General features: G+C 37.8%; 2 protein-coding genes across 4 annotated transcripts; both read right to left on the reverse strand.

Annotated features, from left to right (window-relative positions):
- Window positions 1-2: 2 nt before the first annotated feature.
- On the reverse strand, window positions 3-9066 carry LOC131302259 (chaperone protein ClpB3, chloroplastic-like). The gene is made up of 10 exons (XM_058328797.1): window positions 8565-9066; window positions 6858-7076; window positions 5803-6040; window positions 4906-5101; window positions 4448-4502; window positions 4130-4280; window positions 3546-3854; window positions 2744-3009; window positions 1284-2210; window positions 3-527 (listed from the first exon to the last, which is right to left on the reverse strand). Exons 1-10 carry the CDS (start codon window positions 8802-8804, stop codon window positions 195-197), a joined length of 2934 nt encoding a protein of 977 aa, XP_058184780.1. The 5' UTR covers window positions 8805-9066; the 3' UTR covers window positions 3-194.
- Window positions 9067-16745: 7679 nt separating this feature from the next.
- LOC131302314 (membrane-anchored ubiquitin-fold protein 1-like) lies at window positions 16746-20825 on the reverse strand. Of its 3 annotated transcripts, none has more exons than XM_058328877.1 (5): window positions 20488-20825; window positions 19815-20134; window positions 17865-18029; window positions 17130-17229; window positions 16746-17024 (listed from the first exon to the last, which is right to left on the reverse strand). In XM_058328877.1, the coding sequence occupies exons 2-4, from the start codon at window positions 19945-19947 to the stop codon at window positions 17174-17176; spliced, it is 354 nt and encodes a 117-aa protein (XP_058184860.1). In that variant the 5' UTR covers window positions 19948-20134; window positions 20488-20825; the 3' UTR covers window positions 16746-17024; window positions 17130-17173. The 3 variants fall into 3 exon arrangements, with proteins under 3 accessions (XP_058184860.1, XP_058184859.1, XP_058184861.1); XM_058328876.1 differs by having other exon boundaries at window positions 17134-17229; window positions 20488-20822; XM_058328878.1 differs by having other exon boundaries at window positions 17134-17229; window positions 20673-20697.
- Window positions 20826-22588: the final 1763 nt, after the last annotated feature.

Here is a 22588-nt window from a genome sequence, read left to right on the forward strand (position 1 = left end):
AATTTTGATCTCTTGCTTTACTGAAAACTTGCAATTAGGTTAAAACCCTAGACATCTGTATGCTACATACGGTCAAAGCATAAGACTGTTACAAGACAGTTGCGTTATCAAATGACTAAACAAAATTCAATACAAAACTAGGTGCCTTAGCTCATGGCGTTGTAAAAACTATATTGATGTAATATTTACAAATGTCAGATCACAGTCTGTGAGAAAGCCTCTTGGTTTTCTGCAGCAGGAGCCTCTGAACTGGGTTCCAACCTCTTGAAGACCAGCTTTTGCTGTGGAAGCTGGCCATTTGAGAATGCCATAACTTCTGTGTCTATTAGCACAGTGTCCTCGTCCTTGAACTCTCCTCGCAAGATGCCTTTGGCCAGTTCATTTTCAACATTCTGCTGAATCACCCGCTTCACTGGCCTAGCACCATAGTTGGGGTCGTAACCTAGACTTCCAAGGAGTTGAACAGCACCATCGGTCACTATGATCTTCATTTTTCGATCTGCTATCCTCTTCTGCACTCGTTCCAACTGAAGTACACATGCAAACATGATGTAAGATAAAGGGCAACATCACTCGGGAGTTCTCCAAAGACTGAAGAAACAAATTACAAGGTTGAAACACATCCAAGGCTGAAACACGTATCAAAGAAAGGGAGCATGGCATTTCTACATGGAATTGAAATGCCCAACTGAAGGGTCAGTCTTTCCAGATTTTTTCTAAGGTAAAGCATACAAAGTAATGAAATTTGCCCAGCACGTACGAATGAACCATGTCCCCACTTGTAGCGGTACGAAGAATGGGAATCGAAACGGACACATGGTATGCCACATGCCCTAGATTGTGTTACGATGGTAGACATCTATAGATTACAAAACTAGAATATACTTTTCCAAGCGAGAAGCCCAATAAACCAAACCGAGCCTTAAGTCCCAATCAATTGGAGTTAGCTACATGAATCCATGTTTCTAAGAGCATAGTGACCAATTTTTAATCATCCATTTCACTTGCCAAAGCTCCACTTTCTCTTGATTTAGATTTTTGAACTCGTTTTTTTGGAGAAAACATAGGAGATCAATTTTGGATAGGTAAATTCAATGGTTTGAAACAAAGGCCCACTGTACCATGTCTCGAAATGTATGTTGCAAAACGTAATAAAAATAAGGTATTAGCTTTCCTAGTAACACAGTGACTGAAATAATCCTACCATTGTACCTTCCCCTCCAGAAGCAAAGGATACTATAAAAAACAGCAGACAAAAGAACCATGAGAGTGGAGAAACATACCTGCAACTTCACAATACGATTAATCTGCTCACGGCTTAGAGGCTGGAACACTATGTACTCGTCCACACGGTTCATGAACTCAGGGCGGAAAACCGATCTTGCCGCTTCCATTACCCTCTGCTTGATAGTCTCATAGGCCATCTCCTTTGGTAAGGTATCGTCATCCATATTTAGTATGTATTGTGACCCCACATTAGAAGTCATAATGATAACAGTGTTGGTGAAACTAACAGTGCGACCTTGCGAGTCAGTAACTCTTCCGTCATCCAAAATTTGAAGGAACACATTAAACACATCAGAATGGGCCTTTTCTATCTCATCAAACAAGATAACCGCGTAAGGCCTCCTGCGAACCGTCTCTGTCAGTTGCCCACCTTCCTCGTACCCTACATAACCAGGTGGGGCTCCTATCAACCTTGAAACTGCATGCTTTTCCATGTACTCGCTCATATCAATTCGCACAAGGGCTTCTTCTGTATTGAACATGTAGGAAGCCAATGCCTTTGCTAACTCCGTCTTCCCAACACCCGTGGGACCCATGAACATAAAACTGGCAATTGGACGGTGAGGATCCGAGAGACCTGCTCGAGATCGTTGGATGGCCTCAGCAATAGATGTCACCGCAGGATCTTGACCCACAACACGTTTATGCAATTCTTCTTCCAAATGTAATAACTTCTCCCTCTCTGATTGTTGTAACTTGGAAATGGGAATTCCTGTCCACTTACTTACAATTTCGGCAATGTCGCTTCCGGTAACTTCCTCCCTGAGCATGGACTTCCCTGACTTAATGTACTCATCCAATTCTTTTTCTGCAGTTTCAAGTTGACGCTGCAAAGAGTTCAAACTCCCATACTTGAGTTCAGCAGCACGATTAAGATCGTATTCCCGCTCAGCCTGTTGGATCTCAAGATTTACCCTGTCGATCTGTAAAAATACAAACATCATTAGTTAATTTGTAAGCAGGAGTTTCTCAAAGTTCCATTTCAAACAAAAATAAAAGAACTGCAGTACTAATATCTCATCAAACCACTCTCCAAAATCACGCAAGACCCAAGGATAGAGAGGAGGAAAGGGGAGAAAACCCTAGAGTCTTGGGAGCCTTGACACCGCATGGAGAGAGCACAAACAAGCACTACGGTTCCTCACATCTCAATCACCGTCAAATGACAGACTTGGGTCCCGTAAATGGACTATTCAAAACCCCAAAAATAGAAAACTTTACAAAAATAACCCTGCTATACAACCAAATAACAAATCAGGCAATCTCTATAGAAGCATGTTGCATTAATACTTCCTTCGGATTCTGCAAATTTCCACTGAACTAGCCATGTCCTTTTGATTTAGAATAGTCATTTAAAATAACTTCAATCTGCTAAACTAGGGGGGCACAGTGCAATGGTCCCCTAACTCAGAAGTCAGAATACAAAAACTCGAAGTGGCTAATATGAGTGGCATACCTCTTCTTTAATCGACTGTAGGCGTGTCATGACAGTTTTTTCATGTTCCCACTGCTCATTCAGTTGCGCTTGCTTCTCTTTTAAGACAGCAAGCTCTGCTTCAAGACGACTCAACCTATCTTTGGAAGCTTTGTCTGTATCATTTGTAAGAGAGAGTCTCTCCATCTCCAGCTTCAACACTGAACGGTTTATCTCATCAAGGGCTGTAGGTTTTGAAGTGATTTCCATTTTCAGTTTAGCAGCTGCTTCATCGACCAGATCTATAGCTGCAGTTGGAATAAGAATTGGTGTCAAAGCATAACACTCAGTTACATACACATCACAACACGACCTCTTTGTGAAGAAGAACAGACGTGATACTTCCCTGTCCCTTTCTGTTTGCGTATCATTCCTTATAAGGATGTCTAAAACACATGTCCATTTTGACTATTTTTAGTTTCCAAACCCCCCTTACAAATGGTTATCAAACTGTCAAAAAGTGGCAACCAGCATAGTAAATCAATACCTGCTGAATTTGACTGCATTAAATGGATATCCCCTTGAAATTAGTGAGTTAGTGGGAAATTAGCGAGTTAACAACTAAATGGGGTTTGATGTCTCTCCATAGACTCAAACCCCAAACCTCCTCCCCCTTGAAAGCCAAAGGGGTACAACCAGATGAGCTAAGAGCCATATCTGGAACAATTGTTTGAGACGGAGGGAGTAGCAATATGAAATGGACTTGTCATGAATGATAATAATTGATTGTTGGGTTGGAGCAGTTTCAGAAAAACAACATCCCTAGGACTTTTCATGTGCATACCTTTGTCAGGTAAAAAACGCCCGCTGATATAACGATCCGAGAGAATTGCTGCTTCAACAAGTGCACCGTCAGAAATGCGAACTCCATGATGCAGCTCATATCTTTCACGCAGTCCACGAAGAATAGAGATTGTATCTTCCACTGTTGGTTGATCAACATAAACTTGCTGGAAACGGCGTTCCAATGCTGGATCCTTTTCAAGATATTTACGATATTCATCCAATGTCGTTGCACCAATGCATCTCAATTCTCCGCGACCAAGCATGGGCTTCAAGAGATTGCCAGCATCCATTGCACCATTTGTAGCACCTGAAACATAAGTGGAGCACATTTGCTTTCATCTCATAAATCATGTTGCAAACCTCATCCCAAATGTTGGAAATCAAAAGAAAAATTCTTAAACCAAACTATATGTAATTACCAACGGGAATAGACAATAGAGATACACTACTTGTCATTTGATATAACCAGCTAAGTGGTTTTAAAGATATTCAAGGAACTGGACCCAACTACCAGATGAACATCCAGAAAAAGGACAATTGCCATCTCAACTTTCTGAATTAACAGGAAGCCCAGTCAAGTACCTGCCCCAACAACCGTGTGGATCTCGTCAATGAAAAGAATAGTTTGTCCATCCGATTCTGTTACTTCCCGCAGCACAGCCTTCAGCCGATCTTCAAATTCTCCACGATACTTTGCCCCAGCAATAAGTGCACCCATGTCAAGGGATATCAACTGGAACCAGAAAGTGTATTATTTCAACGGTTAAATTATCAAAGGGCTTATGACATAAGTATAATCCTCCGGTTCATTAAAGCCTAATTGAGAGAAGTAAAAGGAAGAGATAAAACCACTAATTTCTCTAGACAAAATTGTAATAAACTTCTAGAATCTCTACACACCCTCCGGTTCATTAAAGCCTGAGGCACATCCCCTTGTACAATTCTCTGGGCAAGCCTGTTGAAGAAGCATAGTTAATTATGCAAATCAGAGGAAGATACAATCAGCTCCGGCCTTGTAAGCCTTTAAAGTATGGAACCCAGCACAATGAAAAATGAGTAAAGAGTGTTATCTAAATAACAAAATTTCACGGAAATCCTTCCTAATCAATAAAGAACTGTTGATGCAGGACTTTAAATATGCCTAGGTTAAAAAACTGCTGAGACTTCACTCATACGCAAGTTATTGTCTTCACTGGTTCCTATCTTAACATACAGCAAATGATCCAGAATGACCATGAGCTAACAAAAACTGCATCAAGTTAAGCCACGATCTGGAAATAAAATCTAAATGTATAAGAATGCCAAAAACTTGTTTCATGCACACCAATAATAATGTGTCTCAACAGACCACAGCTTACCCTTCTGAAATTGCCGTTTTACCAACACCAGGCTCACCAATAAGCACAGGATTGTTCTTTGTTCTCCGGGAGAGAATCTGAATACATCTGCGTATTTCATCATCTCTTCCTATGACGGGGTCAAGCTTTCCTGCTCTTGCCATGGCTGTCAAATCTTTGCCATATTTCTCTAGTGCTTCATATTTGCCTTCAGGATCTGTACCAAACTAAAAGTGAGGCTTCCATAATAAACATCATCATATCATTAGTCTCCAAAAGAACACCTCATTGTACAATTAACTTCAGATATACCAATATACCAAAGTAACATCGTATAAATTAGGTAAAGAAACTCCCTGATACGACATCAACGGAAAGTTCAGCACTACATAAAGGAAAATACTGTAGAGGGAAAGGTGCATCACACCGAGTTTACATTAAACAGGACAACAAAAATACAAGCATTCCCACAAGGACTTGAGGGTTGGTAAGGGGTCACACTTCCATGGTCCGAGCCCAGTAATGATCTCAAGGGTTGCAGACATGCTACTGCAGGAATCATAATCTCCCCACTTCAAAGATTACAAATTTACACCGTGTAAAGAAAACAAAGATAACCTGGAGTTATTTACGTACTGTCAAGAAACCACCAGCACAATTTTGGAGCAAAATATAAAAGGACATACAGGGAAGGGAAAAAGACGCGGTAAGAAGTAAGAAAGTCCTCTTTATGCAAAGTGGCAAACAGATAATGCACCATAAATTAGGATCAGCAAATTAAAGCAAAATGGTCCAGGAAACAGAGGGAAACTAAACATGATAAAAGCACAAATTCTGGACATAAAGCCCAAAATTCAACATGCATCAAGTAAACATAAAGCTAGCTAACTTACAGCTAAGAAAGGAAATTGTTATCACCTTGGTCAATGACGTTCTGGTTTCCCCTAATGGCTTGTATGGTATTTCTTAAGGTGTTGAGTGAAATTTGGAAATCCTTAAACAACTGTTTCCCAAATCGATTGTCTTGTGCAAAACCAAGCACCAAATGCTCTACTGACACAAATGAATCACTGTACTCTTTCTTGTAGTCCCTGGCTCGCTGTATCAGGGCTTCCAAATCCCGCCCTAACATTGAACCCGCCGACTCTCCAAGAACCTGGATTATTGAACACAGATAAACATAACAAAATTGAGCTTATCATATATGTTTTGACAGACTATTGTGTTATCTGATAAACAAAATGTTTCAAATCAAATCATACATGTGATAATAACCAAGACAATTTTATTCTCTTAACTCCGATATGATGGGTTCCTCAACTGAAAGGTGAGCACGGGGAGCTTCCCTGGACTTGAGTTAAAGTCCAATTAATTTACTTTATGTAGATGGAGTCCATTAGAAAATAGGGTAACCACATAGGATGAAGTACGGACGTTTCAGCCCCCAGGAGGGCCAGGACGACAAGTAGGTGTTCATTCTTGAGGTTTAGGTTATGTAAGCTACATTAAAAAATTTATAGACGTTCCAAAAGAGAAACAATTCATGAAGTCCCCACCAGGCAGAAACATTACCTATTGAGTGAAAACAAAAGAAAATAGAAGCTTCTGTTTACTATCTTTGGAAGGAACGGAATGGTCGGGTTTATCTTCAGGTGGGTCATGAATCTACTGGAGTTGAGAAGTTAATTCTGGATGAGGTTAAGAGTTGTGCTAGTTCCTGGAAACACGAGCTCAAAACCCCCGACAATCTCAGAGATTGTTGAGAGTGGAGAATTTCAGATTCAATTTTTTTGTAATTTTTTGATATCTTTGTTTTGGCTAGGCTGTTGCCTTTCTTGATGTATCCAGTTGGATTTGGCTGTTTTCTTTCTCAAGGTTTTCCTTGAGGTTATGGGCTTGGTCCCTTTTATAAAATTCTGCCTTTCTCCAAAAAGGAAAAAAGAAAAGAAAATAGAATCTATCTCAGGTATTACCTTTGGTTGGCGCTTGATGTACTGATCAGTAGCTTCTAGAAGACGCGTATTGTCCACCCCGGCCTTGGAGAAGATACGGCGAGCAAGGCCATTCTTCTGCTCCAGCAGGGCCTTCATCAAATGCTCTGTCTCCACTATCTGATGCTTGTTCTCTTTTGCCACTTCTGGCGATGACACAATACCTTGCCAAGCCATTTCCGTGAACTCTTGTTGGGTAATCTGTCATCATGTCAACATATCAGTACGCAGAAAATGACAGGTAAGACTTCCACAGCATGCCTAACCCAATCCATAGGCTTCAAGTTTCCACCATTTGACAAACCAAAGGCTTTATACTCAATTTTTTCAATAGATTATCATCTTTAACTAAGAAATTCCATGTCATTCAGCGCTTTCCCTCCACATATCATTTGCTTTACCAGTTATCATACCACTCTTTCTTTTGCATCTACCATTTAACCTAGCAACATTAGTTATGCATAACCAAACCATCTTATTCCGGTTTCTCTCTATGTATCGTCAATTGATGTCACTCCTACCATTTCGCAAACATATTCATTCACAATTCTAGTTGCCCTCGTTTTACCACACATTCCTATAAGCAGCCTCACCTCCGCTAAACTTCCACACTACATGTGAAATTTATGAAAGAACCAGGCCACGCAGACTCATACTAACAAACGTCCTTAAAAACTTCTTGATTTTTTACCAAACACATTTGAGGCTGGATCTCCAACAAGAACTAAGGCTACATTTTGCCTCAATCAAAGGCTGTTCTATTTTACAAATTGGATGGAAACACTGACACATAACTTTAGAAAGTGGGTTGAAGGCAACTAGCTAATCAGCACCTCTCATGTCTACACTATGTCTACTATTTATACAATGAACCCTCTTTTTGGTGAAAACGTCAACCTCAAAACTCGGTCACATTTGACCCATTAACGGTCTAAAAAAACTGTCATGAAAAAAAAAAACTGTCACCCTAGTTTCCTTCTCCCCTATGTTGTCAACCTCAAAACTCGGTCACATTTGACCCATTAACTGTCTAAAAAAACTGTCATGAAAAAAAAAAACTGTCACCCTAGTTTCCTTCTCCCCTATGTTGTACTTTCATATCTCAGATTTCATCAGTGATTAATCTCAATTCTCAATTGAAGATCTTCCTCAGTCCCTCTTTTTCAAAATAGGATAAGAGATTAATCTGAAACGAAGATTTTCCACACACCCCCTTTTGCATAATATGATTTGCGCATGCATCTCGTATGCCCGGGCGTATACTCTATTGACAATTGGGGGTTCAACTAGACGTTGGCTTCATCTGCGCTCCCTAAATGAGGGAGAACAATACCTCACTCTGATATGGAAAAAGTATAGGATCCATTGGATCAATACACCTTTTGGTTGCAGTGGGACCCAAACTTTTTCCACCCATTAGAGTGAGAGTATTGTTCACTCTCATTCAGCTCGGGTAACCAAATTCGGACTCGCCAAAAACATAACCCAATACCAAAAATAAATAAAAAGTAAGCTGGCAATTCTCAAAACAAACCCACTCCTTCATTCACTACCTTATCCTCTCATTCATCAGAGCATCCAGTTCACCAAAACCACACCCCACCACATAATCATCGTAAGAAAGTAATAAAATTAAAACAGAAAATTACACATAAATTAGATATAGATACAGGTAACGGATACACGTACCCTTCCTCCATTAGAAGCGTCGCATCGAACTACAACCGACCTCTCGACTCTTCTCCTGAGAAACAAACCATCGCTAGTCTTGCTCAATCTCAACGAATTCAGGGTTTTGAGGGAACCTTGTTTGGCGGAGAACCTCAGAGACGAGAGAGGTTGCTTCGAGAACAAGGCGGCTCTGTCTCCATAACTGGAGGGCGGCGGAGCAAGAAACCGGACGCCGGGCACTGACGTCATGGAGGCCATCGTCGGGGAGACGCTCAGAGTCTCAAGGCGGCGTTGGACGGCGAGAGCTCTGGGGGGGGGGGGGGGGGGGTGTTCTGCAGGAGTGAAAGTGAAATGTGGGGGGTTTGTGTGGGAATTTAAAGAAGAGGAGAGGGTGGGGGTAGGACTCGTAGGAGTATTGGTTTGGAGTGTTCTTTCTCTCTCAGTTTCTCGTAGGTTCGAGGATTGTTTGGATGGGCAGTGGAAGGAAAGAAGAAGAGTCCTTCTATGGGTACCATTTGGGGATACATCATTTGCCCACCGCTTCTCATTTTTCATCATCTTTTTCAAAATTGAATCGATTGGTATTATGGAAGGTTTCAATTAAATTTTTTATGGCATTCGATATCGCAATCATAAGTTTGTTTTTAAAGCGGCTGCAGTGAGTGATACTGTATAACCAAATCCATCCGGACCTAACAATCCCATTCTAACGATGACGCTCCCGCGACTCAAACACATGATTTTATGGCTCTATTTGAACCCATGCCATGCATTATGTGAGACCCTTCTCGAAGTCTCGCACAAATGAGCCGCTCAATTTGTTTAAAATATTCTTTAAAGGATCTTTGTAAAAAATCAGCTCAGTCGAATATCGATTAGGATTTGATCGATTATTTGCTCAATTTTCTATCAGAAATTTGAGAACTGAATTATCAAGCCTTTACTGATATCCGACTAAGCTGTTTTTTACATTGATCCTTAAAAATATATTTTAATGAAACTGAACAACTCTGATCATTTTTGTAGGATCTCGATATCTGTTCTACACAATACGTGTGTATTTGGTGTATAACAAACGGTGTGCCCGTAGTTTAATTTTTGGGAAAATGACAACCCATGACGTATTTTGATAATTAATACCCGTCAAGGATAAATTAAAAATATTTGTTAATGATGAAAATATAATTAATGACTATTAATTATCAAAACACGTTTTTAGCCATTATTTTCCCTTTATTTTTATTTTTTTTTTGGAAAAAGAGGCTTCGAGATTGGTCTTGGGGGAGGGCCGAGGGGGTGCTCAGTGGGCTTCGAGTACTGTGTTTGGACACGTGGCTGGAATAAAATCAGGATATTGATTACCCAGTGGGACCCGAAATAGGATAAGTTCTTCTGTGTCATGAGAGAATTTAAAAGAATCTATCTTTGCTATTAAAGTGTCATAATACTATTTTGATATCATATGAATCATGCTTATGAAGCAAATTAGTAATAGATAATTCAAATACATTGGTGACTAATATTTTCTCAGTCCCTTTTTTAAAATTCAGTATTTTATTTTGGTTTGTTCCTAAATAAGTGTTCATTTTGTAAAGTCAATGAATAAAAGTTGATGTATTTTTTATTTTACTCATAAAAGTAGATTCCATTTTTAAAAATTTGTGAGTAAAAATGTAATTATAATGTCTCCATAAAGGATTAGTAGGAAAGGTGAAGGTAAATATTGATGTAAAAGGCGTGATGATGACGTCAAAAGTTGGAGTTACGAAACTGGATACTTAAAAAGGGACAGAGGGAGTAGAAAAAATTTTAAAAATTGTTGGAAAGTCCACTATAGCATATTTGTAACCTATTAAATCCATTTCTAAATTTCATAACCCCTCTAGTCCACTAATTAAGTTTTGGTGAAGTCTTAAGTCCAATTCAATTAAAAAAGAAATTAGTTCAGGACCAAAATATCCTTACCTTTAAAAACTGTTAATCTGATATATCTCACTCCGATAAAATCTCCCATATCCCACTCCTATAAAATCTCACATATTCACGTTGTTCCCATATCCAGAAGGGAAATAAAGTCCAAACGAGAGAGAGAGAGAGAGAGAGAGAGAGAAGATTACCCTTTCCATTCAAATCCCATATTTTTAGCCCATTATCCGTTCTACGTTTGAAATCCCAGCAGTTACGTTGGAATAAAGCAACAGAATTGTACATATATAACGTTATATACTCATTAATCAGTTCTCATTTAACGTGCGATACTTACATTTTACGTTATATACCCATTCATCGGCTCGCATTTAACGTTATATGAGTTTTTGAAATCTTTTTTTATTATAATACAAGAACATATAACATTCCACGTTTACATCTGAACGTTCATATATTAACATAAAATGGTATATGTTACGTTATATACTCATTCATCAACTCGCATTTAACGTTATATACTCATTCACTCATGACAGAAGACCACATATAACAATATTAAGGATGCAAACCTAAAATGATTTTGGTTATTTAGGTTTAACCTTATATAATGTCAATATAACGTCATTGTACTTATATAACGTTATATAGGGTTATATACTTTATTGAATTAGTCCGCGCAGCGGCCTCAATAGAGCGACAAAAGATTCTCATTTTCTGATACACTGTATATAACGTTATATACTCATTCATCAGTTCACATTTAACGTGAAATACTTACATTTTACGTTATATACTCATTTATCAGCTCGCATTTAACATTATATATTCATTCACTCATGACAGAAGACCACATATAACGATATTAAGGATGCAAACCTAAAATGATTTTGGTTGTTTAGGTTTAACCTTATATAATGTCAATATAACGTCATTGTACATATATAACGTTATATAACGTTATATACTTTATTGAATTGGTCCGCGCAGCGTCCTCATTGACTTGCTTCTGATAACTGTATATGTATGAGCTTCTGAAATCTTTTTTATTACAATGCAAGAACATATAAATAATCTTATATATGTTTACAATGAAAAAACAAACAAAGAACCTTATATGTGTTTCAATTACTTTGCCACATAAATAAATACACACAAAAAAATGTAATACATGTGACAAAAAATAAACATATAACCTTATAACGTTATACATGAGATTCTGTCCTTTCTAACTCAAAAAAGAAAAAAGAAAAAAGAGAGGAGATCTCGTAACTTCTTTCCCTTCGATTGCGATGTAGGATCTGACGAAGGCGATGGAGAAACAAAGGCGAAGAACGGCGACGGCGACGGCTTCCGACTGAAGCGAAGCGAGGGCGAATCAAAGGCGACGGAGACGAACATTGGTGAACGGAGACGTACGTGGGAGAAGGCCGACGACGAACGTGGGAGGAGGCCGACGAACGTGGGAGAAGGCCGATGACGAAGAAGGGCTAGCGTCGAAGAAGCCCGACGAGGACGAAGATTGCCGACTACCAAGAAGGCGACGACAAAGAAGTTCGTCTGTGGTTTCTAATGGGAAATCGTCTGGGTTTTGTTCTTCTGGAAAAGGGGAGGGGAGGGGGGATGGGTTTTATAATGGAGGAATCCGAGAAAAAAAGGGGAATGGAGGAAAAAATGGAGAAAAAAACGGGAATGGAGGAAAAAACGAGATAAAAGATTTTTTGAAAGCAGGGGTATATTAGACTAACCAGGGTTATTATATCTTTACTAATAGGTTAGTGGACTTAGGGGGTTATAGAATTTAAAAGTGGACTTAGTGGGTTTGGAAAGTGGTATAGTGGACTTGGGAAAAATTCTCCCTAGTAAATACTATATACATGGCTTAACAAAATAAAGTTGAGCAAGTACAGGATTTCAAAGGTTGAGCGTAAAGATGTCCATTAGGCATTTGTTTTCAAAGATTAGTAAAGAAAAATGTTGTTTGAAAAAAAAAAAAAAAAAAGGGATGTCCATTAGGCCCACTGTCTTTGCTAGTGCAGGATTTTCCATCTCAGTGTAGTTTTAATTTTTGATATTTTGCTTTATCTCTTGTAAACTGTTTACTCATCTAATGAATTTCTTACTCTTCCAGAATAACAAAGTAAAACAAGCACAATCATTTTCAACCAAAAAAAAAAAAATTACTTTATTTTCTGCTCCGTATATAGAAATTTCTAATTAAATTAGATAAATTTGCCACCGCTGAAGCTAAATTAAAATCACGAAGCAGGCCTGCCAAGACATGCATATACTGCCTTCCAATAACTTGTGTATACTCTCCCCTCCCATGACATGGTGAAAAATGAGACTAGGGCATCACGTCTCAGTGCATTAGGGCACCGAATAATCTCTCCCGACATTGGTGTACACTTGCACCAAAACCAGAAGTGGTTTAGGAGGAAAGTCTACTTTCCCATCACCCATCTCTTGAATGAACCAAACCAGAATTGGTTTTACAGTTCTGCATTTCTTGTCAGACTCAATGAATTTGCTTCATGTTTACACTTGCTGAAACATATTTCGGCATCGCGAATATGTTGTTGTTTTTTTAGTACTGCAAAGGAAAAGATTCAGCCATTGCACCTAAAATGAAACTTGTTAAAGTGTGCAAAGAGCGATTCCAGGGAATAAGAGATGATCGGTTGGAACCTCTACTTTCAAAAGTTACCTTAAATTTGCAGCAAAGTATCATTCCAAGCATGGATCATAAGTTTGTCATTCCATCAGTACTATGTTGAGCTATTCTGTAGGGTGATAGACTTGACTTTAGGAGCTTAACAATCGCTTGCGTTAATCCCGAGTTTCTTGTTATTGGGACACGCTTGAACCCTACCAATTCATTTTTTTTCCTTTTTGGAGTACGTAAATGTAAATTCATCTTGCTAAATTCCATCTATTGTTTCTGCAATTGACCTAATGGCATGTGACAATTCCAATCTCACATATGCTTTGGTCTATTTGCTTGTGAAATTGACATTGATTTTACCGGCCTGTAGCTAGACAAAGTGTGGAAAGAGCATTTTCGACTATAAAAATCATAAAGAACTGGTTAAAGATATGAACGGAAGATCAATATGAATGATTGCTTGATTGCTCATATTGAAGCTAATACATTTAGAAGCGTTGACAGCAAGCTTACTATGCACAATTGTAGCTTTTTGTCACATAAAGCAAGCCTCGGAAGAAGTGAGGTCGAGGGGGTTGGACGACATACATCTTGGTTGATCCCACCACCACTCAACCAACCACCACTAGGAGATTGGAGATTTGAACAATGATATTGACATATGAAAGTACTCAGGTTTATATTTTGAGAAGTGTAGATTCATTTGTCAATAATACACGACAGATATGGTATGTGTGACTTTGCTGCAAAATTACTAATGACAGCATGGATCAAAAAGACTTGCCATTTGATAAACAAGGGTTGCTCTGGATAAGGTTAGCTCTTGGTCCTCTGTTAAGTTCTCGGCTCAAAACAGGAAGCTGTGCGATGAGTGGCTTTAAGATTCTAGGATTTTTGCTATTAACAATTGTCGACAGGTCATTTTCAGTTTTGGCTTTGGGTTGTTGGTCTTTGTTTGGACCTTTGATGTATTGGCTGCCAAGGAATGCCCCTATTGATTCGTTGTAAGCTTCGTGCTTGTTTTGGTAAATTAAATCTTTACTTACCAAAAAAAGTGTTGTTCTCTTGGAGTTTTGAGGGAGGGTATTGGGATAATGAGTGGAGAGACAAGGGCGGAGCCAGAAATTCTGGGATGTTAGGTCAAAAACTAGAACAATATTGGCCATATTTTTTATGTGCTTATATAAAGCGACAATTAAATTAAGAAATTTACCAAAAAAGTGTGTGTGTCTGTCAATGTAACTTTTCTTTTTACAATTGAGCCTGATTACTTTTCGTACATTGAAAACGATGCACTATATTAATCACATCATTTTCGAAACAACAAAGAGAGAGTTTTATTGTATAAAAATTTGAATATTATTAGCTGTAACTATGTTTATTTGGGACTTTTGCATTTGATTTGGCGGTTTTCTGCTTGATTGCGCGGGAAAAAAATTCTCAGAAATTAGGGATGTCTATGTACAACTAAATTTTTTCAAAGTAATCACATGATTGAAATAACTTGGAGCAAATTAAGAGTTTTAAAGTGGGGTAAAAAAAATTAAAAAAAAAGTGGGTATAAATTATAATTTTCCTGTTGAGAAATGGAAGGAAGTATGGTCAGTTGGTGAGCCAATGTTTGTGCCGAGAAGAGAAACGTATTGATTGTGGGAGAGAAACCTAGGAGATTCTATTTGACACCCTTTGTTTTCTAAGTGCCAAACTTTGACAATGGGTTGGGGCAAATTTGGAATTTAAAGTGGGGTCAAAGGAGCAAAAGTTTGGTGTAAACTATGACTTGCCCCAGTTAAAAGTTCATGGCAGTGGGGTCAGCTGACCCCTGTTGCCTCTGAGTCCCTCCGCCCCTGTGGAGAGAGAGAGATAGAACGACAAAAATAATAGTTGAGAGAAACTTATTGAATACCATACAACAAGAGGAAAGAGCATGGAAAGAATATATTGAATCTATTGAATCAAAGTGCCAAAGATTGTGAAGGTTACAAGAGTTTGGGAATTAGTGTGACAAGAATATATTTCAAGGGTATCAGTACCCTAACAAATATCCTCCTCAAAATTCAATGTCCCTTGAAGGGGCCATGTATCCACCTGCTGCCAGCCGTCTTTCTTCCGAACTATACGGAACGGGTCGACCTTCCCCCCTCCCGTGTGTTTTGGTAAGGCCCCGTTCCACTTTTGGTCTTTAAAAAATAAGTACTTATTTGCAATTTTCAAACTTAAAAATAGCTGGCTTACTGAAATCAAAAAATATGCAATATAAATCATATTTGATAGATCTCGATCTTACAAAAAAAAATTAAAAAAATATTTTTGTAAATCCATTATTTTTAAGCTTGAAAATAGGTCTTTATTTTTTAATTTTTAAGTACTTATTTGAAAAAGCAGGACGGGACATAACTTATCAGAAGGTCTCCTATTCTCCTCTGCCTACGTAGAGTTCAATGATTCTTAAGGCACGAGAAATGACCACAGAACTGGCCACATGAAGTATGTAGATGGCTAAGATCATACAAGGTTAGGACCCTAACCAGAAAGCGAGATGTCTCATTTCTCCAATGGCTCAGGAAGGGAATTGAGAAAAGCTTGTTTCAGATTGACATCATCCATCCTATTGAGAAGGTAGAATCTTTGAGACATGCGATCATAATGGATTTCTAAATCTTTCCGTTTGAACGAGCAACATTTCATACTGAGATATTCTTCGCGAATAAACTCCTTGTGATTACTATGGATTCCAAGAAACTCAGTGTGCAGCACATCAATGAAGTGATCCAGAAACTACTTTAGCTGTAACTGTCTGTACTCACCAAGGGCGATATACCATTGACGAAGTCGGCCAAGAAATTTTGCTGTACATTTTGTGATTACATCAAAAGAAAATCCCTTGGCATAGGCATTTGAGTGGGAAAAAGAATCAAAGGTTGGTGGTGGAGGAAGAATTTCGGGTTCAGAGGCTTCTTCAACAATAGGGTCCTCAACCTGGTATTCTAGTGGTGGATTTTCAGAATCATCAAATTTAAAGGGTAGTTAATCCAAACGAAAATACAAGTGTACAAGTCCAACAAAGATCCGATTCAAACTCATAACATCAACGGGATTCTCTCGTAGAAAGAATTCTGCAAAGAATCCGGACAAGCTCATCATCATTCATCAATCAACCCGGGAGTTCAGAAAGAAAGAGAATTGACCATCAACACATGACCTAGCTAGGGCTTTTTGTTTATCACCAAATCTAGTGTAAGTTGAGTACCACCCAAGGCCAAGAAAATGCCTAAAGTAATTGTCCACAGAAAAGGACTCAATCCTAAAATTATAAAATATAAAATAAAATAAAAACTATTCAAGGGCATCTTGCAGAAAGACGCTTAAACAGCTAAAAAAAAGAGAAATGAGCCATTCCTCATCATCTGGAAGGAATAACTACCTAACCCCATTAGGTATAAAGAATGATGGCGTATCAAAATGAAACAAATACAAAAATACCCATCTGATATCATTGTGAGAAATCTTCTCACTACTATATTGCTAATCATTGGATAACAACCAGCTGATCAAAAAAAATCATCGGATACCCACCATCATATAATAATTTGCACTGGCAGGTCAGATGGTGCAACTATAAATCATCATGATTATTATTATTAGAGCAAGTTGCAAGATTTCGACTCAAGAATCTCAACACATAAATTTAGATTTAGAGAAGTGGAATGTAGTTAACAAAAACAAAACAACATATGCCAAACGGATGTGAAAGCAACAGCAGCTATATGGACACATGAACCTGCTCCAGAACATGATCTGTGATAGGTATGGATTTCATCAACTGCCCCCTCACCGGTCAGCAACTCAATAATTTGACTGTCAATGCCAACTCTGGTATCGTTTGCCTGACAGGGTATCAAGAACACGTAAGTGAATCTTGCCAATAATGATACTAGCAATTAACTTATCAGGAAAAAAACGAACTTGAAATTAGAGGAATAGTTAAGTACCAACCAATCTTTAAATGATTCTTATCGATCCGTCAAACAGTAGTTTATAATATACCACATCCACACTTGTTCTGCTTTCGTCCCTTTGACAGTTTCTTCCCTGCTCCATGAGAAAGGAAAATGGAATTCAGAAAGAAGATTGAGGCACTAAATTTGAATAGCTTAACAAACAAGGGGGAAAAGAACAATGGTTTATCATGACTGCACCACAATGGTTGGGAACTAGCACCACAAAAAATCATCACAAAAACACCACTAAGCCTCGTAACAGCAAACCAGCATTCACAATATAGCCTCGTAAAACCTCATAACTATGACTATTCACATGGCATGCACCCCTTTGTTACCGCTCCAAAATGGTTCATAACTAATACCTCGAAGTCTCAGATATTTGCTTACGCTGCAGGGATGTGTACCACAGGTTTCTCCTTGTTAAAACAAAAATGATACTCACACAACAATCCAAACACTTGTTAAAATTGAACCATAATTTTAGTTCAAGCAAGCATAAAAGAATGAGTACATGACATCCCTAATCAGCAAGAATAAACTCTCTCAGTAAATTAGTTAAAATTGAACCATAATTTTAGTTCAAGCAAGCATAAAAGAATGAGTACATGACATCCCTAATCAGCAAGAATAAACTCTCTCAGTAAATTAGTAATTGACCTTCCCATGGATTTCCTACTGGGAAGCGTGAAAAATGGTTCTCAACTATCTCAGAGAACAAAATACCTTTATCCGAAGGCGGTGCTTGGACTAAGACATGCATGGTTGTAACTCCACCCGGAACATCACATAATGGGCTTCTGCACTCTCCCAATGTTCTGCTGTTCTCCAGAATTCTTCCTGCACTGATTATCTTCACATCTTTCACCGTCCTCGGACCATTCTCCTTCTCTGATAAAAAAGAATGTTGGATGAGGATTAATAAATCTTCAATAGTTGCACCCTCTGAAATGAATTATAAATTCCACAACAAGAGGCAGTCAAACACACAATGCCCCAATTGTTTGTCCAGATTAAAGGATCAGTTTCGACTAAAAATCGAAGGGACCACATATATTGTATTTGTTTGGAATTTTGCCCAGGATTAAAGAATGCATCCGATACAAAATCCCACAAAATATTGGTTATACGATACCATGAGGGATTGATGTCATTAACTCCGTCACGATCAATCCACTGGGATAAAGTATCCTACGGGATTACAAAATAATCCAGTCTAACACATGGGCCAATAAGGAAAAATTTTATTTGATCTGCAATAAGTTTACCTTTTAAGAAATCATATAAGAGTATGATAAGCATTGTGTTTCAAACTAGAAAAATGTATCTCGTGTCGAAGTCCAAATTTAGTTGGCACAAAAGGAGCTCAAATATGTTGATTCCGCGTCACTATTCCAAGCTAGTCTATTTCCTCAAATTTCAAGTTCAACCCAACTCATTCCATGGTCCAGTGGTTTGAAACACCACAAAAAGCAACACACACACACTGTAAATTGAGCTAAAGCTGCAAAAGTAAGAGGAATATAACAATCAGGGGGCCATCAACATTATTGCAAAATCAGTAACATGCTTATTGTTGGTAAACCCCGAATCCTGATTTTAGAATCCTGCAATGCTAAACCTTGTTTAGCATGCATTTCAAACCAACCTCCTTCATCTCTCCAGCGCAGGGAATCCTATCTGACTGCTTCAAGATTGGAGTGACTTTGGGAGTGATACCATTAATTTAAACAAGTCATCGAATTCTATTATGCAGCTTCAAGATTGCTTTAAAAGCTAATCAGTTGCAAACTATACCGTGGTGAATAATAAATACAGTATTTCTTTGACTCTATCCTCAATTAGTGAGACTTATTTTCTTCGCTTACTATTCTAATTCTTCTAAAACCCATCAAATTTTCAAAGTGACACTTCACTGGACTTTACCATCTGTTGACACAAATACCTGCAATGAAGGTGTGGCTCAACTCTCGTTTTTATGCAACTTTATGCAAACTATACCTATCAATTATCCCTGTTATATAAACATGGATCCAAACTTTGTGCAATTATATACTGATCATCATTAACCCATGAAGGCGTGGCTCAACTCTCGTTTTTTTACAGTTCTTCCTAGTTTTCTTTTTTGGCCTGTGATAGATATTTGGTTCGCTGCTTTAGGTATCGACACTGTGGCTTTCGACCTAACCGGTTTCAATCTGTTCTCTTAAAATGGAAGTTATTTCAGACAAGTCTTGCATATGTTCTAGTTTGTTCCTCTTGTCATTTGACTCATTTCTAAGTGCCAGGCTCCCAGCAGCTCTAACCATTATGTTATCATCAAAGACCTAGACATATGGCTTTTCCTATTTACCAGTACACAAAATGTTTGAGCATGAGTAAATCAGCCAATTTTTAACAAATGAGAAAGTTCACTATTTCTCAAACTGAATGAGCATCTGTCTAAAATTGCACATCATTGAAGATAGATTCAAAACCTAGATTTTCCTTACAAACTTCAAGGGCACGATAGCAACAGTATTCATGCCACACCATTTAAAGTTGAAGACCATCATTTTCCAAGTTTTCTACCTTAAAAGCTGTATTCTTGCATAATTTAAGAGCTAGAACTAATTGGTTTTCAAATGATGGTTAAACAGTATTCAGAACAAAACAGTATGTTATCAAAGAACCAACCTTTAGGCCATTGAGAAAGGATGCTTTCCTTCAAAGTTGCAACACTTGCAGCTGCAGGAAAGCTTTTGGGGCCGATATCCGATCCGTCGGTCAACCTGAACTTGATCTCAAATTGGTCTTGCACTTCAGCCATCCTCCAAATTCTCACAAATTCTTACTATCCAAACACCAGGATCTTCACTTGCTACTTATCCGGAAGAATCAATCGCGAGGCCTTAATAACCAATTGCGATTCGAAATCAAAAATAAACTGGCTTAAAAGAAATGGTTCTTCGTAAGGATCAACAAAAGTGATCCAATTACCCGTCCCTTTCTGTGCGCTGGATTTGAAATTCAGAAATGAAAAAACAATCCCTGGTTTAGTACTAGAAAAAGCAATGAAAAGCAATCATGTAGAAGTTATAAGATTCAGCAACACTCCGATTGGTCTATCAAAATTAGAATTGTCTCAAATCCGTTTCTTGGTACAAGAAAGAAAAGAAAAGAAAGAGTAGAAATCAAACATAACCTAATCAATCAACAAACATGACACACCACCAATTCTTGAAAATGGGATGTTCACAAAAAACCCGACTAAAAATCACTATCTGGGTAACCTTCAAATCAATCAAAAAAGTCAACCAGCACTCAAATCAAAGGAACCGTATACACAAATCTCCAAGTGGGTGCTCACCAAATCAATCAAACAATACAAGAGTTTACTCATGAATATTCTCAAGAGTTTTCTTGGCTCTGTAACTGATCTTTTTCTCTACCCTTTTTGGTTCAGAAGAAAGAAGAGGGCACCAAACTGTAATTGACAAAAACAAAGGCTAATGAATAAATAAAGGGTGTTATAGAAGAGGAGGAAATCCCCACAAAAGAGGCGGTTTCGGAATCTTGAAAGTCTACTAAATCTAAGGTCAATGGATTAATCGCTTTAGCCTTCTTCCTTCCAATCCTATTCGTAAGTCAAATGAAATGAAAATTTGACATAGGAAGCCGGCTAACGTATGATCTTCTCTCTATATATCACCTGGACAGACACTAGTGTCTTTCCATCATCAACACCGTTAATCTATGATCTTCACCCACTAATATGATCCAATGGTACATACTCGGAGGTTAAGAATATGATTATTGTTGGTTATTAAGTACTCCATTAACCTAATGAAATAGGAGCAATACTACTAGTTATACTTTTATCACAGGCCAAAAAAAAGTTAATTATGTTATAAAAAAAAAAAAAAAAAAAGCTAATCGATAATTTCTGTAACCTTGTCTAGAAATAAGTATAAAAATTGCAGAATGAAATGAATTTATCTGAGATTTTTAGAAAATATTTCCCTATGCCTAGTAAAAATTAACGATAAAGAATTAGATGCCTCCACTGAATTAATAATTTACAACCGATAGTTGTAAATTAACTAACTTAATAAGAAATTGTGTGACAAAAAATGAGAAAGTCTATTTATTACCAAGTTATATCACCCGTGATATGTTGTAATTTCGTGAAATGGGATACATCATTTGTATAAATTATGTGATGTGAAAACACAAGTACTATAATTTTTAATTTTTGAGTGGAGACATGTAACTTAACCAAATTGAACCTTATGTTTCAATCACTTGGGATCGGCCCTGAGTGGAGGCGCGTGGATTGTACAAATTGTGCTTTAGAATAAGTCGGGCCCTGCCTATGCGGATTATTGCCATCACCAAAGCTAAAAATGGATTTGGCCAAACCAACCATTGGGTTTTAAAAAAATTATATCGGTTTTTTGTTCTGGGAAAAATAACTATGGTGTTACGCAGAGAGAGAGATAGAGAGAGATCACGGTGCAGAAAGGAAATACATCAAGTTACCCCAGATGACTGATGCCCATCTCTGCCCAATGAAGATTAAAAAAGTGCTCATAGATTTTCTAAAATGTCACTCACATTTTGCTCGTTAATGATTTTTAGTATAAAAATTGAGTAAGAGTGGGATATTCTATACCAATCTCGCAAAGAAAATCCGTAGATGATATAGCTTAAATTCAAAAACTGTCGTCATCTTATCATAACGATTAAAACTTTCGCATAACAAAGATTGCGGATGAACATAATTTTTCTATTCATATCCAAATATGCGACTTTTTCTTGCAATACTCTTACCAAATTACGTAGCAACAAATTTTGCAGGTGAGGCATCTGCACACTTTTTTTAGTTAGGAAACAAAGAATGAAGCACACAATCTCATTTATTGTAACTCATCAACCGAGACTGCTACATATGCGATGCCGCACATAACTCCCAAAGTACTCAATAAATATTCCAAAACTTAGGTCTAGATGTTGTACTTGTGTAGTATCCTGAAATGGTGGGGTAGGTATTTGAGATGTCCAATAGCTTTTCACATCCTTCCATTCAAGTTAGGAGCAGGTATAACCAATACATTGTCTCACAAAAAGCCACTTATAACTAAGACAAATCAAATGCTTATCATTCAACTTCATAAGCCAACCTTTAACCAAAGCAAAAGCAAAATGCCAAAAAGGGTTCAACAAGAGGTGGGTATAATTGTGTGGGTCAGAATGTCTTGAGCAAAAGCACCACAAAATATCTAAAAAAATATCAAAGCTTACACCAAACCCTTTCTTGGCCTGCCACAAGATTACAAACTAACATTCTAAATGGATTTCTGGTCAAGTTACCAAATTGTACAAGTAGGAATATTTTTCTTTAAACAAAGGGCATATATACATCCTTAATCAAATAACTCCTTTAGGTCAAAGAAAACAAATTTAAAAAG

Source organism: Rhododendron vialii, chromosome 10a (assembly GCF_030253575.1).
Source record: "Rhododendron vialii isolate Sample 1 chromosome 10a, ASM3025357v1".
Classification (NCBI taxonomy): domain Eukaryota; kingdom Viridiplantae; phylum Streptophyta; class Magnoliopsida; order Ericales; family Ericaceae; genus Rhododendron; species Rhododendron vialii.